This window comes from Cydia amplana, chromosome 18, assembly GCF_948474715.1.
Source record: "Cydia amplana chromosome 18, ilCydAmpl1.1, whole genome shotgun sequence".
NCBI lineage: Eukaryota > Metazoa > Arthropoda > Insecta > Lepidoptera > Tortricidae > Cydia > Cydia amplana.
Genome location: NC_086086.1, coordinates 8171186 through 8187833, shown reverse-complemented (window position 1 = coordinate 8187833; position 16648 = coordinate 8171186). Strand labels below are relative to the sequence as shown.

Genomic DNA, 16648 nt, shown 5'->3' with positions numbered 1-16648 from the left:
CATTGAAGAATTTTGGAATTGTTGGCCATTATTGGAGGAAACATGAGGACTAGTAATATGTGCAGCGTTGGACGGTTCTGAATGGTTTTTGTGTAAATTAATACTTAACAGTTGAATAAGTTCTAATATGAGGTCATTGGTAGTTTTATTGTTAAATTGTTGCACAATGGCACAACCATTCCCAGAGGGGGATGGCATGTTATAGTCTTTAGATAAATTGTAATGTGAGGCAGTGTCAAAACCTTTCTGGGATTTTGGCAAGCTGCGAGGTTTCAGAAAGACTGTTTTTTTATATGAGTGAGTAGTTGTACCTAAGTTATTATTATTTCTATTATGCTGAGACGGGAGAGATGTTGGAGTGGACATGACCACATCTGCATATGGTTTTGTTACAGGAGGGTGCAGTTTAGAGGCCTCTGTATAAGATATAGCACTTTGTGCCATAGATAGCTTAATATTTTTCTGGCGCTCATACTCTGGACAGCGAGACTTATTAGTGGCAAAATGAACACCGGAACATAAGCAACAAGATGCACAATCTTCTTCAATAGTGCATGTGGAGCCAGTATGACCCTCTCCACACTTGTAACACCTCGGTTTAGATCTACATTGTCCCTGCGTGTGACCAAAGCGAGAACAAGAGTAACATTGGATCGTTGGATAGATGTATAAGTCTACTGGTAGAGCGTTATAAAACATAAATATGCGTTTTGGAAGAACTTGGCCATCAAACGTTATAACAACTGTTTGTGATGGCTTCCAGACCGGAGAACCATCCACAATCACTTTATAATTAATTCTCCTTACTTTTAAAACTTCACCACAACCTACTGGGACACTGATGTTTTCTTTGACCTCCTCTAAAGACATTTCAGTTGGTATGCCTTTAACAACACCCATTCTGATAACGTTAAAACTTGGAATAAACGCCTTATATTTGTTGTCAGTCAGTCGAGTGTCTTTTAGAAAATGGTTGGCATCCTCATACTTTGAGAATGATAGAGCGACTCTATTGCGGCCTATACGTTTGACACTACCATTAACAATGTTCCTAAAATTGTGCCGTTTCAAAAAGTTGCCAAAAGCAATTGAATGAATAGAAGTGCCATCATTGGGAGATTCTTGTTGTTTCTGGACATGTACTACATACGGCGAAGAATCAGTTTGTATATATTGCTTCCTGGACATGTCTGTGAGCTGAGAGGTGGTATTCACTGAGCCAGCTGGGGCTGCAGCTGGGGCCGCAGCTGGGGCTGCAGCTGGGGCCGCAGCTGGAGCCGGAGCAGGAGCTAGAGCCGGAGTAAAAGCTGAGGCTGAGAGTGGTGCTTGAAATTGTGACTTTGTATCGGAGTTGTTTGAGCAAGTTTGACAATTGCAATCATCTGTAATGGATTCTTTATCCCTATTTTTGTCCTTGTTATGTCGCTTTTTTTTATTACAGTGACGACATATCCTCCTGGATGCGGTCTTTCGTTTTCTCACCTCAGAAGATACAGAACTATCTGTATCCACGCTGTGATACTCTTTCATATCAATTTCATTATCAGAATTTTCATTATTATCGATTGTAACAGTGTGGGAAACCGGAGGACCACCTCCTGGGTCGTGAGGCTCGTCGTCATCACCGCCCATGGCGGTGAAAAATGTATTAAACACTTACCTAGATAATGAATAAATATATACAAAATATAATAAACTAACTACCAATGATATTTACAAACTATTTACACTGCGGTGACCACTATTACTACTAAAAATATTTAAAATTGTATAAAGGAGAAAAAAATACGCGCGCACAGGTCGAAGTTTCCCGCCCTTTTTCGAAACGCATTTTGTTTTCTTGGAAGTTTGACGGATCGATATAGCTTGAAAATGAATGAACAATAAGGAACGTATACACATGTGCATATTTCTAAAACCTCAAATAAACATTAACATATAGACAACTAAGAAATAGAAGATATTTTAATTAATATTCTGTAGTTTAAAACCTGTAGTTGTAGTAGTTTACAAGTAAACTACTACTTATAGTAAAGTTTATGTTTAATTCCAATAGTCTAACCTTTGCCTTACTTACACTACAAGATCCGTTCATTTAATCATTCATTTCATTCTTATAATGTGGCTGTAATGATTATATTCTCTTTGATGTGGCCATGAATCTATTAGTATTAAACCTTCTATGAATGTGGCTAAATTTTTTTTTTAGGTAAACGCATTTCTGATTTAGCGGGAACAAAATTATTCAAATGTATAGATGGTCAAGCAGATCTTGTCAGTAGAAAAGGTAGGCAAATTTGAAAAATGTAGGCACGAAGGCTTGTCGTCCCATCGAAAATTTGAATTTCGCGCCTTTTTTTACTGACAAGATTTGCTTGACCAGCTATATATCTAGTATTGTACCATTGTCCGTTATAAGTATACTTGGTCAACCAGATCTTGACAGTAGAAAAAGGCGGCAAATTTGAAAAATGTAGGCGCGAAGGGATATCGTCCCATAGAAAATTTAAATTTCGCGCCTTTATTTACTGATAAGATTAGGTTGACCAGCTATACATACATGTGGTGATTTTTCTCATTTGTTTTGTAGTTTGTACTTATCATAAGCTAGTCTTTATTTTCAGTTTAGCCCCAATTTTTAAAATTTAATAATGTGCAGTCGGGCAAGTCCTAGACGACTTGTGGCGACACTGAAAACTTCAAAAATCATGAATCTATTATAGTATATAACTGGATCTGGCATGAGGGGTGGGGGGAAATGACCGAACGGGATAGTCTTATGTATCTTTCACATAGAAAGTAGGATCCTACATGCGTGCCTCTGTGAGGGACAAAACATAGGCAATGAGACACTATGATTGGTCGAATTTATTTGTTGCCCACCATAATCCATACTAATCTATGGTGGGGAATAAAAAAAAAGTGAGACTGTGACAAGGACATACAATAATAGCGCTTTCGCTGCTACTCCTACTGAAAGATACATAAGACTATCCCGTTCGGTCAGTTATTCCCACCATTATATCTATCGATTACCGTAGGCTCAAAGGGCGTAAGGGACAAAATGGCGAAAATGAATTATGAACGCAGTTACACTTTGTAACTGCGTTCAAAACTCATTTTCGCCATTTTGTCCCTTACGCCCTTTGAGCCTACGGTAGTCGCTATGGCACCAGTCATGCCCTATCCAGTTAAAATACTAGATTCATGGTCATGGATCTGTCACTGTCAAGTTAATTTTGTTTTGTTTGCGGGCAGGACGGGACCGACCGACCGGTAGCGGTAGTTGCGCTGCGCCCTTGAGCGGTTCTTTATTTTATTACACGACTGCCCAAAAAATTACCTTTTTGTTTGTGTTACTTAATAGTTTATCTCAACATGGGCTTTGATGAAGGAAGGATCATCCTAGGCAGTGATAATGGATCATATTTTGCGGGACAGACGGTTAATGCCAAGTTAGTTTTTAACCAAGACAAGGTGAAAACTTTTCGAGGTAAATAGATTACAGAGCCGCTTATAAACCTGTTGTTTTTACTATACTAATTAACATTTTTGTATGGTTTTTGTTGCTGTAATTTAACTGTCACCTAAACTTTACTTCTGTGATAAACAATAACAAGATTTGTGACACTCATAAATCTCATAATCCATGACTATTTTTATAGGACTGAATTAACTATAAACAGCATTCGTGATTACCACTATTATAGGCATTCTAGCCTTCAGATTTATTGTTTTCTTTGTAAAAAATCCATTTCCCTCCAAGTCAAGATTTTTACGGGACTGTTAATTAATATTATTTATTATTTTAGGTATATATGCGAAAATTAAAGGTTTCTGCAAAGTCCACTGGACAACCTCACACTCCAGGCAAGTCCCTGACGGCCGGGGCGGGCACCGCACGGAACACTACACTGAGACACATGAGTCTCATGAGGTCTATGTTGAACGGAAAATTTACCTTGTTGGAGGGGAAAGTGGTAAGAACTTTTAAATTTATTTAATATAGGAAATTCTTATGGTGTACTTGAATATGGCAAATAAAATTTTATTTTGACCTGACAGATGGTAGATAGTTTCTTAGCCAGCTTAGCCTATAGATGCTTAGAAGGCATAGTGCAAGCTCATTTTTATTAAGGCCTTCTGGAGTGCCTTAGGATTAACTACTCCTTAAAATATTATACACTTTTAGTACGCCTATAAGAACTTTATAGAAACATCACTATCATCTTCCCGCTGTCTGTCCCTATCTAGGGTCCCTACTTAGATCTTTAAAACTACGCAACAGATTTTGATGTGTTTTTTTTTACTAGATAGAGTGATTGAAGAGGAAGGTTTATGTATGATTTGTTAACCAGAGCAATAGTCGCTAGTTTATAATAAAATGGGTCCGTAATCAAACCAAATAATATGAGTAACTTAGAACTATATGTGACATGCGTAGAATTCTTATTTGAATAATAAAATATTTAGCCTAGCCCTTATTTCTTTGGTGTGCCTTTTCTAGGAAACGATAAGTGGACCACTTGAGCAAAGAATGTTTTGTTTTGCTTTTGCTGATAAATTACTGCTTGCATTGAAGTGGTCTGCGCCATTTATACATTTTCAACCTTACATACATGTTTTTAGGGTGTAAAATACAGTCCACTGAAAAGTGCACCAAAGGCTTGCTAGTTAAGCTTTTTACTCCTTATCTACCCTACAAAATAGTACACACCAATGATAATAGATATTCTACTTCTAAAAAGTTTTCATTCACTGCCATTTGACGCACAGTTTATCTTTTAATTAGTTTTAAGTATGTGTTTAGATAAAGTAAAACTGTACATAATTAGGCATTAAAACACTTGTGTGATCCTATTAAGAAAATCACTAGCGTTCGTTTCTTAAACCCACACTCATATTTTAATGCCTCTCATTATGTAGCAGTCACATAAACTACTATTAAGGGTTTGAGAGGTTTATGAAGGGAAAGGTACCAAACCGGCTTAAGTTGCCAATCACTAAGTCGAATCTCAATTTTGTCCATATTTTTACCATCAGGCGAACATAGTATACAACCAGGCAAACATGAATACCCATTCGACTTCCCATTGCCTGTGAACTGTCCCTCGTCCTTCGAGGGTGAGCATGGCCACATCCGATATGAAATAAAGGTGGTGGTGGACCGGGCCTTCAAGACTGATCAAGAGAAAAAGGTCCGGCTGAGGGTCATAGCGCCATTGGATCTTAATGCGGATCCCTATTGCAGTGTAAGTAGATTTTTCAAAGTCTCTGTTGTTTTTCATGACGATTATCATATTAATACTGTCATTAGCAACTGGTATCTGGCCGCAACTTCGTCTGAAAATAAATCGTTAAACTGCCTCACCCCCTCTACTAGCTTGCAATTTATTACGAGACTACTGATGCACGTTGCACCTTCTGGGCTTCTGAAGGGATGTATCCTTTGTCGTTTTCTAGATTTTAAGTAGGTAAGTATTATAACAAAAACCATTTCCCAACTTGATAAACTTGATAAAGTATACATTTATGTGGAATGCAGTGGCAAACAGAAATTAAAAACCGGCCAAGTGCGAGTCGGACTCGCGTACGAAGGGTTCCGTACCATTACGCAAAAAAACGGCATATATATCACATTTGTTGTAAAGTGTCATTCTATAGAACTTGCTAACTATGTAAACAAACCGCCATATTGAAACTGTCAAAAAATATGAATTTACTAGTGACTATTGTTTACATAGTTAGCAAGTTCCATAGAATGACACATCGGAGCCCCACAGAAATACATCATCTGTGAAAATTTCAACCGTCTAACTATCACGGTTCATGAACTATTGCCTGGTGACAGACAGCCGAGTCTTAGTAATAGGGTCCCGTTTTTACCCATTGTGTACAGAACCCAAAAAAAGATTGGAGAAGTGCGAGCGACATGTAGCAAAAATGAGCTTTTTCTAAAATAAATATTGAAAACCCGATTCTCACGGATCCTGGTGTTTTTGGGTTCTTTCAACTCAGAATCACTAGCATATTCAATCCTGATGATAAAAAAACTTGTCCCAAAAATGTGTATGAAAGTTGTACATTCCACTACGTCACGTCCATACAAGTGAAAATTTTTCTCATAATAAAACGTGACGTAATGGAATGGACATATTGGGACATCATTTTTTAATGGAAGGGTGGAGAATGCTGTCGATTCTGAGTAGAATGAGCCCAAGAACGTCCAGGTTTGAAAGAATCAGGTTTACGATATTTATTTTAGAAAATGCCCAAATACGTTCATATACTTACATAATATCACATAATCTAATTTAAATCCTGGATTCGTAACACCTACATGTAATAATGAGTCAGCGTTTACTGGCTAGCCAGTATTGTAGTAACAATTAACATGGTCAGTTAGATAACATGTAAACTTCTGACCCCTATTGCATATTGCACTTACGTAGATAGCTCATTTATCATTGCACATGGCTGCGTTGCATCTGGTTTTTATAACATTAGGTATTACAGGATTTATAATAAAATGTGCCTACTTTGCTCTCCTCTGCGTGATTGTGTTCCAACAGTTTTTATATTAAAACTTTATCAATCTTATTACAATATGGATATGATATGATTTGGAGCAAAGTAAGCGTTTTGCGGTTGGTATAACGGAGATTTTACTGTTTGTTATCTAGTCCAAGTTTAGCTTAAAAATACATTGGTCATTGGATCTGAAGACCTTGACTCATGAAAGGAAAAAGAGCGTCATAATAAGTTACTTATTGCCTAATAAACCACAGGAAAATAATGAATTTTAAGTCTTCGGGTTTCACCCCTGAGATCTTCCTTGAGTATTAACATTAGAACACGTATTTCTGACGTCAGATGCACCTCGCTTGCATGAATACGAGTACATACAATAATAATGTACCTATTGACTTGTATTGATCCATAAGAAAAAATATCTACAAAAAATTGAGCTCTATAGAGATGAAGTGGGCCTTCTAAGGCCCCACATACAAAATCTTATACATCCATTCTAACTTTTTACTGAGTAACTATTAAGGGTTCCAAATTGAAAAGCAAGACAACTGCTTCTGTGTCTTCGGAGGATAGTATATACCTAAAACCTGTAAGATGCAACTGCACCTATGTATGTGTAGTCACCCACTTCATGCTCTTCGCACATAATAGTGTCTAGTTTGTGCACAAAATGCACTCAGTTTCCTTTTTTTTGTGACCTTTATTAAAAATTGGCATGACAATAAAATGACATTAATGACATTATCCCACAGGAAGCAATCGAGATCGAGATGAGCAACACCTACTGCTGCTGTTGCATGAGTCGTGGCGCTTGCGAGACCTTAGTGAAACTACCCAAAGGCGGCTATTGCCCGGGCCAATCCATCCCTATTGAAGTCAGCTGCGAAAACAAGGGCAATGTGGACATTGAGACCCTCACCTTTGCTATAGAACAGGTAACTTAACACATAATAAGGGAGACCTTAGTGGATCTACTCAAAGGTGGCTATTACCCGGGCCAGACCATACCTATTGAAGTCAGCTGCGAAAACAAGGGCAATGTGGACATTGAGACCATCACCTTTGCTATAGAACAGGTAACTTAACACATAATAAGGGAGACCTTAGTGGATCTACTCAAAGGTGGCTATTACCCGGGCCAGACCATATCAATTGAAGTCAGCTGCGAAAACAAGGGCAATGTGGACATTGAGACCCTCACCTTTGCTATAGAACAGGTAACTTAACACATAATAAGGGAGACCTTAGTGGATTTACTCAAAGGTGGCTATTACCCGGGCCAGACCATACCTATTGAAGTTAGCTGCGAAAACAAGGGCAATGTGGACATTGAGACCCTCACCTTTGCTATAGAACAGGTAACTTAACACATAATAAGGGAGACCTTAGTGGATCTACTCAAAGGTGGCTATTACCCGAGCCAGACCATCCCTATTGAAGTCAGCTGCGAAAACAAGGGCAATGTGGACATTGAGACCCTCACCTTTGCTATTGAACAGGTAACTTAACACATAATAAGTGGGACCTTAGTGGATCCAACCAAAGTGGCTATTACCCGGGCCAGACCATCCCTATAGAAGTCAGCTGCGAAAACAAGGGCAATGTGGACATTGAGACCATCACCTTTGCTATAGAACAGGTAACTTAACACATACCTAATAAGTGAGACCTTAGTTAAGCTACCCAAAGGTGGCTAATGACCTGGACAGCCCATATCTATTGAAGTCAGCTGCGAAAACAAGGGCAATGTGGACATTGAGACCCTCACCTTTGCTATTGAACAGGTAACTTAACACATAATAAGTGGGACCTTAGTGGATCCAACCAAAGTGGCTATTACCCGGGCCAGACCATCCCTATAGAAGTCAGCTGCGAAAACAAGGGCAATGTGGACATTGAGACCATCACCTTTGCTATAGAACAGGTAACTTAACACATACCTAATAAGTGAGACCTTAGTTAAGCTACCCAAAGGTGGCTAATGACCTGGACAGCCCATATCTATTGAAGTCAGCTGCGAAAACAAGGGCAATGTGGACATTGAGACCCTCACCATTGCTATTGAACAGGTAACTTAACACATAATAAGTGAGACCTTTGGGAAGGTGACTTCCCCAGGGTTCACGACGCACAGTTTGAAAAACACTGATTGAAGCAACACACCATAGCATGTCCCGAAATACTCGTAGGTAGAGTCAGTAAGTACTTATAAATAGATGTATAGCTAAATAATAATTGTTATACGTAGGTACATACAACATAAAGAATAGCTGACCTTGTAATATCCGGTTCCTAATGTGTTAGTGATACTGAGTTACTAAACTAGGTATGCTACAAGTATAGTCTGTCAAGCTGGATGTGTCAATAGCAATGTAAACTAAAGTATGGTATGGTATCTAAATTAAACCTAAACGTTAACTAATGAATTGCTTAGATAATATAATAAATTAATAACAATCGGGGCTTCCCCGTTGTCGGTATAAAAATAGATCGATCCAAAAGCTGATACAGCCATGCTTATCAAACAAAGTTATGTACCTATAGCACAAATTGTACCTATGAGCTAAGGGTAATATGTACTAAACGTTTCGTTTTTTTTTTAATAAAAATTACAAAAAATGAAATATTTGACGTTTTTTAAGTACCAAATCTTGACATCCGCATCCGCGGATGTGAGGCTTTAAATATCCGCATCCGCGTCCGCGGATGTCAAATAATCTGCATCCGCAACATCCCTGCTGTGTACACTGCTCGAATATACAGGGTGGGAAGTGGAAACGAGTAAGTCGACAGATATAACTAGTCTAGATAATAAAAACAAAAAAATATCCATAAGCACGTCGACCAATCATCAGTGCTGGGGGTCTGGGACCAGGCCTAGGGGCACATTTCTCGAACCAGTACGCTAATATTATTAGTGTGTTGTCATAGTTAAACCCTTATGAATCGACAGTTTGTAGAATAGTATTATCATGCCGCGATCAGAAAGGGATTAGAAATAACAGATTTCCATACACTTACGTCAAAATCAATATGGATTGACAGCTATCTCAATCCCTTTCTAATCGCGATTCAGTAATAATATTAGTCTAATGCCGTTTGAGAAATAGGCCCCAGTCCCGCGGCGGGCGGCGCGACTCCCGCCACACACCTAATAGAAATACGAATGTGTAAGGTCAGTGTTTCAATGTCATTCATTTCGCGATCGTGTTTTTTTTTGTTTCGGTGACGTCATCTGGCCAGCCGGGCTCACAATGAGCGGCTCGAAACAAAGAAACTAAGTGAAGATCATGTGCAGATATTTGACAACGATATGGTAAAAACCGGCCAAGTGCGAGTCGGACTCGCGCACGGAGGGTTCCGCACCATCAACAAAAAATAGAGCAAAACAAGCAAAAAAACGGTCACCCATCCAAGTACTGACCCCGCCCGACGTTGCTTAACTTCGGTCAAAATCACGTTTGTTGTATGGGAGCCCCGCTTAAATCTTTATTTTATCCTGTTTTTAGTATTTGTTGTTATAGCGGCAACATAAATACATCATCTGTAAAAATTTCAGGTGACAGACGGACGGACGGACAGCGGAGTCTTAGTAATAGGGTCCCGTTTTTACCCTTTGGGTACGGAACCCTAAAAATAGACGCAACATTGACTCTGTTTAATTTGATAAACATTAAGAGGAATGTTTTCTCGATTGTAAATAAATAGACATAACAGTAAAAATAGATTTACTTAATTCGATTTAGTTATGTGTCGCAAATGGGCAAATTTTCGGTTGTATCTAATTACCTCCACCACTTCATCGATTGTGGGGCCTAATTAAACCGGGGACATATCATTTAGGAGTTCTAAGATTAGCCGACATGTTTTAATGACCTTGAATCGTCTAGATGCCGATGGTTCATTTATCTTGCGACTCGTTTTTAGAGATGATTCGGGGATTTGAGTTGAGGTACTGAACAGACATGAAGCCTTATTGCTAATACGTAAGGTCCTCCGATGTTCAATGAAGAATGTTGCTGTAAAAAGGTAAAAATATAGAGCGCTCAGATCCGATTCCGAGACTTAAGGCGTATTCCTATAGACTCAGGGGCCACATTAGAACTTTACCACTAGAAGGTGTATCTGTGTGAATTTTTCTTTGGAGACTTTTCAATTCAACTTGATCTCATTTTGACTTGATCTAGGTACGGTCAAAACGTTCAAAAAATATAAAATGAAAAAATTAAGCCCCAAAGACCCTAGTTGTTGGTACCGAATTTTCCTCTGGGTATTTATCAATTTAAAATTGCATTAATTTGCAGAACACAGTGTTCCACGCGACCCATCGCCCCGGCACGAAGAGCAGAGAAGACACCGTCGCCAAACTGAAGAAGGGCCCGATACCCGGCAACACGTCTCGCACCTGGACTGTGGAGATGGATATGCCCACCATGGACCTGTACAATGTAGCCGCTTGTCGGTACATCGATATTGACTACACTTTCGTGGTAAGTCTTATTAGGGTAACCCTATTTGTCAAGTATTATTAGGGTAACCTTATATTTGTCTCAATGATACCCTATTGCTAACCGCATATCCTGGCATTAACTTTACTTTGCCTTGAGTATAACATGTACCTTGCAAGTCCATTATACAAAGAGCTGCGATGATGTCTTATCATCACAAAACTAAAGGGCCCAATACCCGGCAACACGTCTCGCACCTTTACAATGTAGCTGCCTGCCGGTAGGTACATCGGTATTGACTACACTTTCGTGGTAAGTCTTATTAGGGTAACCCTATTTACCTAAGGCAACCTTCAAATTAAGGGTGAACAGGCACCTTCTGGGCAGGCTCGCTCCATCGTAGGCCACGTCTTCGCCTCGGCTAGTCTGTGGCCATGAGTAAGCCCATTTATAATTTTTAAAAAAGGCAATGCCATGGATAAGGCCAATCATCTTCCCACACGGTCAACACGTCCACATGAGAGGTTTTCAAACAAAGACATTACAAAAGTGTAAGAATACTACCAACCCTATCAGAGATTTTCTTCAATTTTATTTGACCTTCTATTATTCTGCAGGTCAAAGTATCACCAGACGGCTGTCACGAAGACAGCAAAGAGAGACGCCGCATCGTCATCGGCAACGTCCCGCTGCGTGGCTACCAGGACAATATCCCCAACCCAATGCAAGACCAAATGCCCAAACAGATGGAGAACTATCAAAACGCCGCGCCGCACTTCGGCCCCGTTGTCAACCAACCCATGCCTTATCCTGCTCCTAGTCCTTACCCTAGCGGTAACCCTTACCCTAGTGGTAACCCTTACCCTGGTGCTAGCCCGTACCCTGTCGCTAACCCTCCATACCCGAACGCTAGTCCGTACCCCAGCCCGCACCCGGTGTCTCCGTATCCTAATTCTCCGTACCCTGGAAGTGCGCAGCCGGTCTCGCCGTATCCGCCTCCGTACTCCGCTGTGCCTTCGTTGCCGCCTGGGGCTAATGTGCCGTATCCCATAGGGGTGAGTTTATTTTAAAAAATGCTAGTATTTTAATTATTTTAACGAATTTTGAGTTTGAGAGTTGAGAGAGTCATCACTCATCATCTTCATCATCTTCCTCGCGTTGTCCCGGCATTTTTGTCACGGCTCATGGGAGCCTGGGGTCCGCTTGGCAACTAATCCCAGTAATTGGCGTGGGCACTAGTTTTTACGAAAGCGACTGCCATCTGACCTTCCAACCCAGAGGGTAAACTAGGCCCGTATTGGGATTAGTCCGGTTTCCTCACGATGTTTTCCTTCACCGAAAAGCGACTGGTAAATATCAAATGATATTTCGTACATAAGTTCCGAAAAACTCATTGGTACGAGCCGGGGTTCGAACCCGCGACCTCCGGATTGCAAGTCGCACGCTCTTACCGCTAGGCCACCAGCGCTTGACGGCCACCAGCGCTTTGAGAGTTGAGAGAGTACTGAAAAACTATTATGCAGTTATCCATTAGTCCATTACTCTTTGAACCATTATAACAAGCAAGCTATTGATCGTACGTACAACCAAAGATATATGTAACTCCGTATAAGATGATTAAAGTCTAAGGAAAAAACGTGCCTAGGAAATCAAGAAAATGTCATTCTGGGATAGATGGCGCACACACCTTTGGCCTATGCTCAGCTAGATGGCGTTGTCGACACCGTTTCATATTTAACAATTTTAACATATAGGTATTAGTGAAAGAACATGGGTCAAAATGATATAAAAATAATAAAATCATTTATCCATACGAGTATATACACATTTTTTGATAGTTTTATTCATTTTCAGTTTTAATCGTGTGTCGATTGGCAATTAATTTACTGTGACTACAAAATTTACTATGACAGGACCCCTCTATACTATTTATTCTCTTTGGTTCTCAACTTAGAAAAGACAGAAAGTAATTACAAAGTATTAGGTATATGCCTGATAGTCAGTTTAAACTCTCGCACGAGCCACGAGACGAGCCGCGAGCCGCGCCACTCGCTCGCCTCGTGGCTCGCAAGCTCGTCGAGCTAATATAATTTAAACACTAACGGCACGGCATAAGGTTTATAACCGAATGACAAGCCGAACGCGAGTGTAAGCGGTGGCTCGCGTCTCGTGGCGCGGCTCGCGGCTCGTCTCGTGGCTCGCGCGAGAGTTTAAACCGGCTATTATAAGTTTGTTTAGCTGTGAAAACAGCAGCTTATGATGACTTTAATAATTAAATAAAACGACGTTATATTTCAGCCCACGAGCCCGTTTGTCAACGCTAGTGCCCCCGGCCTGATACCAGCAACGCCGGATTCTGCCGAGAAAAGTAAGTCCATTTTGAAGTAAATCGAAATTGTATCGAAAACCTGATTTATGTCTTCGAATAAGGTCCATAAATTCGGAAGTAATTAAAACCTGCTGCTTATAATGCTTCGCTAGTATATCAGTAGATTGCTATAGAGATTTCTATCCTATCCCCCTGGATGTAGTCCTGAACTGCATTTTTTTTTTCAGAAAACCCGATAGATGACACCTCCAACATCAACAATCCTCCTTTCAACCCTAACTTTAAATCATAAAAGGCTCATAATTTTCTACATTTTAAGGCTTTCCAGAATCACAAATGCTCTCTATTTTAAAGTTCTTGTCCTTAAAACGTTTATAGTAACTATGTCTTCGTATTCCTTAAATAATGTATTCAACTAAAAGGTTTTATACTCTTAACCGAGTTATAAAATATTCTTATTTTTTATTTAAAAAAATATTGTTGTTTTTTAAACTTCTATACAATGAAAAAAAATATCTACTCATTGAGACTCCCTTCTTCATTTCACATCATTTGCAGGAGCCGATGTTTTTTTTATTATAATACTTTTATTACGAAAAGGAAGTATGTATTCAGTCAAATAATTATTTAGCGCTTTTATTGAGTAAGTAATGTAAGATTTAAAGCATAAGAACTAAGTTGTTTATGCGTCTCAATTGGCATACATTGCATTTAAATAAGTATACTTACGAGCTGCTATGCTAGAACCAGTAAGTATGCAGTTTCTTTTTACCTTTGGTGCTTAAACTATTCTATGGAGTACTTATTTACAAACGCCTAATTATTGTATACGTATATACGTCTTGTAGTATCGATAAGGCCAGTTACTTTATATTTTTATGATAATGCTTCCGAAACTGCTTTAGGTATTAAGAATGTAATCAATTTATGGTAAGACATGTGTTTGATTGTTTGTGTGGCAAAATCGTGATTGGCTCTCGTCGAGGTTTTACAATTTGAAAGTGATAGGTATATGTGCATGTGCTAGTCTTAATAAAGTACATCTGAAAAGGGTTTGTTTTAAGAATAAAGATTTTTACGTCATTATAATTATGTGTAACTAGTTTTAAGATATTGTAATTTTAAAAACATTTTATACTTTTATTGCGCGAATGAGGAAGGAGAATAGATAAGTTCCGCGTCTTCCATCATATGAACAAAATAAACATGCACAAGTCACTAAACTATAAAAATAAATATGTACAGTCGCCATAACGGAGCGGCCAAGGTGCTCACAAATGTCTGAACACGCACTCTAACGCCTTGACAATAGAGGCGTGTTCAGATATTAGTGAGCACATTGGCCGCTCCGTTATATCTGATGGCAACTGTACCCAATAATATACTAATAGAGAAATAGTAAAAAGTGCCATTATATGATCTTTATTAACTGCGTACGTATTTAAAAATAGCCTTCACCTAAAAAAGGTCAAATGTGCCTTCAGGTAACTTTACCTCATTAGCAGTAAACATGTACAACAGTGGTCGGCAACCTTTTAGCAGCTAAGGGCCACATAGTAGTTAACGAAGATGACGCGGGCCACACTTTGTTAATATTTCTGACTTTACCAGACATTGTCGTTTGTCAATATTACATACAAAATAGCCAGGTAGGCTCGCGGGCCGCAAGTGACAGGTTCACGGGCCGCATGCGGCCCGCGGGCCGCGGGTTGCCGACCGCTGAATTGTACAACAATTAAGTTATGAGAAATTTTAAACTAGCGAAATATAATTATGTAGTCTGGTAATCCAAAAAAAGCGCGGAATTGTAAAGGGTATAGCCGGGTAAGCATGGCCAAACTGCCCTTAGCAAAAAAAAACAATTTCCTTTTACTGGATTATTAACCTATGTATATGTAGTGCTTTCTGCTTTCACCAAATATTAAGCCTCAAATGCTTCAGATTTAAAAAAAAAATGCAAAAAAAGAAAAATAATTTTTATTTTATTACAGCCAAAGTACTAATCCGATTTCTTTGTAATTTGGGTATGTTGTATATACAATTAAGGTCACTTTCTGAAAAAAATAATATTGAATTATCTCTTAAAATAATAGTAAAAAGTTGAGATGAAAATTTTCAGAAAAATAAAAAAAAAACATGCGAGATAGCGACAGTTATCAAATTTACATATTTCATGTAGAATTTAATAATGTTTAACATATATTTTTTTCAAAAATTAAAATCGGGATTAACAGTGTTAAAAACTCGAATTTGTAACATCCCATAATACCTTCTCTTCATACAAAATAACTTCTACGTTATACTCATAGAATTAGAAAATGACAAGTCTGTGGTTCCTTTGATGAATAAAATACGTCACATTCTAAATTCAAATTCGTAAAGACTGCGTTCACAATATACTTCATTCGTTTATGACTACTTAGCTTTGCTTGTATGAAGAGAGAGTATTATGGGATGTTACAAATTCGAGTTTTTCACACTGTTAATCCCGATTTTAATTTTTGAAAAAAATATATGTTAAACATTATTAAATTCTACATAAAATATGTAAATTTGATAACTGTCGCTATCTCGCACGTATTTTTTTTTTATGAAAATTTCCATCTCAATTTTGTACTATTATATTTAAGAGATAATTCAATATAATTTTTTTCAGAAAGCGACCTTAATTATATATACAACATACACAAATTACAAAGAAATCGGATTAGTACTTTGGCTGTAATAAAATAAAAATGATTTTTCTTTTTTTGCATTTTTTTTTAAACTGTAGCATTTGAGGCTTAATATTTGGTGAAATCACTACATATACATAGGTTAATAATCCAGTAAAAGGAAATTGTTTTTTTCCCTAAGGGCAGTTTGGCCATGCTTACCCTTTGTACAGGAAATCGACCTACGCTTTAAGAGTTACGACCTAAGCGTAGTAAAAGTAAACTCCAACGATGTCGCCTTTTTTTACTGACAAAGTTGGCTTGCCAGACTATTTATTAGATGTTGTCTTAAGACTCTTAAGTGTGTAGCATTCAAGTAATAGCGACATTGAACACAAATAGATATACGATATGCTTATGTAGGTATACAACATTGTTATAATCTTCCTATGCCTGGTGCTATTCTAGAGTAGATATAAGAATGAAGACCTCATATAATGTTAATTTTCTACTCGTGTATTTTTATATGATGCTTTATTTTAAAATGTTAAACAATTTCTGCATTTTGATCTTTGAATTATGATTTTATTTTATAATGATGTTAAGGGAGTAAGAGCATTTATTTTTTATAAGAAAGACATTTTATCTTCGCGCGTGAGAATCTGTGAGATTTAATAAAAGCTTAT

General features: G+C 38.3%; 1 protein-coding gene across 1 annotated transcript; it reads left to right on the top strand.

Moving 5' to 3' along the window:
• The first annotated feature begins 3351 nt into the window (after positions 1 to 3351).
• Positions 3352 to 13620, top strand: LOC134656474 (arrestin domain-containing protein 17-like). Its single transcript, XM_063512011.1, has 8 exons — positions 3352 to 3493; positions 3813 to 3980; positions 5044 to 5252; positions 7284 to 7466; positions 10836 to 11021; positions 11597 to 12034; positions 13278 to 13347; positions 13536 to 13620. The coding sequence occupies exons 1-8, from the start codon at positions 3379 to 3381 to the stop codon at positions 13598 to 13600; spliced, it is 1434 nt and encodes a 477-aa protein (XP_063368081.1). The 5' UTR covers positions 3352 to 3378; the 3' UTR covers positions 13601 to 13620.
• Positions 13621 to 16648: the final 3028 nt, after the last annotated feature.

Excerpts from the sequence above, each read along its gene's own strand:
- LOC134656474 (XM_063512011.1), top strand. The coding sequence starts at position 3,379 with ATGGGCTTTGATGAAGGAAGGATCATCCTAGGCAGTGATAATGGATCA. Across the intron at positions 3,494-3,812 it reads CAAGGTGAAAACTTTTCGAG|GTATATATGCGAAAATTAAA; the intron begins GTAAATAGATTA and ends TTATTATTTTAG. Across the intron at positions 13,348-13,535 it reads GCCGGATTCTGCCGAGAAAA|AAAACCCGATAGATGACACC; the intron begins GTAAGTCCATTT and ends TTTTTTTTTCAG.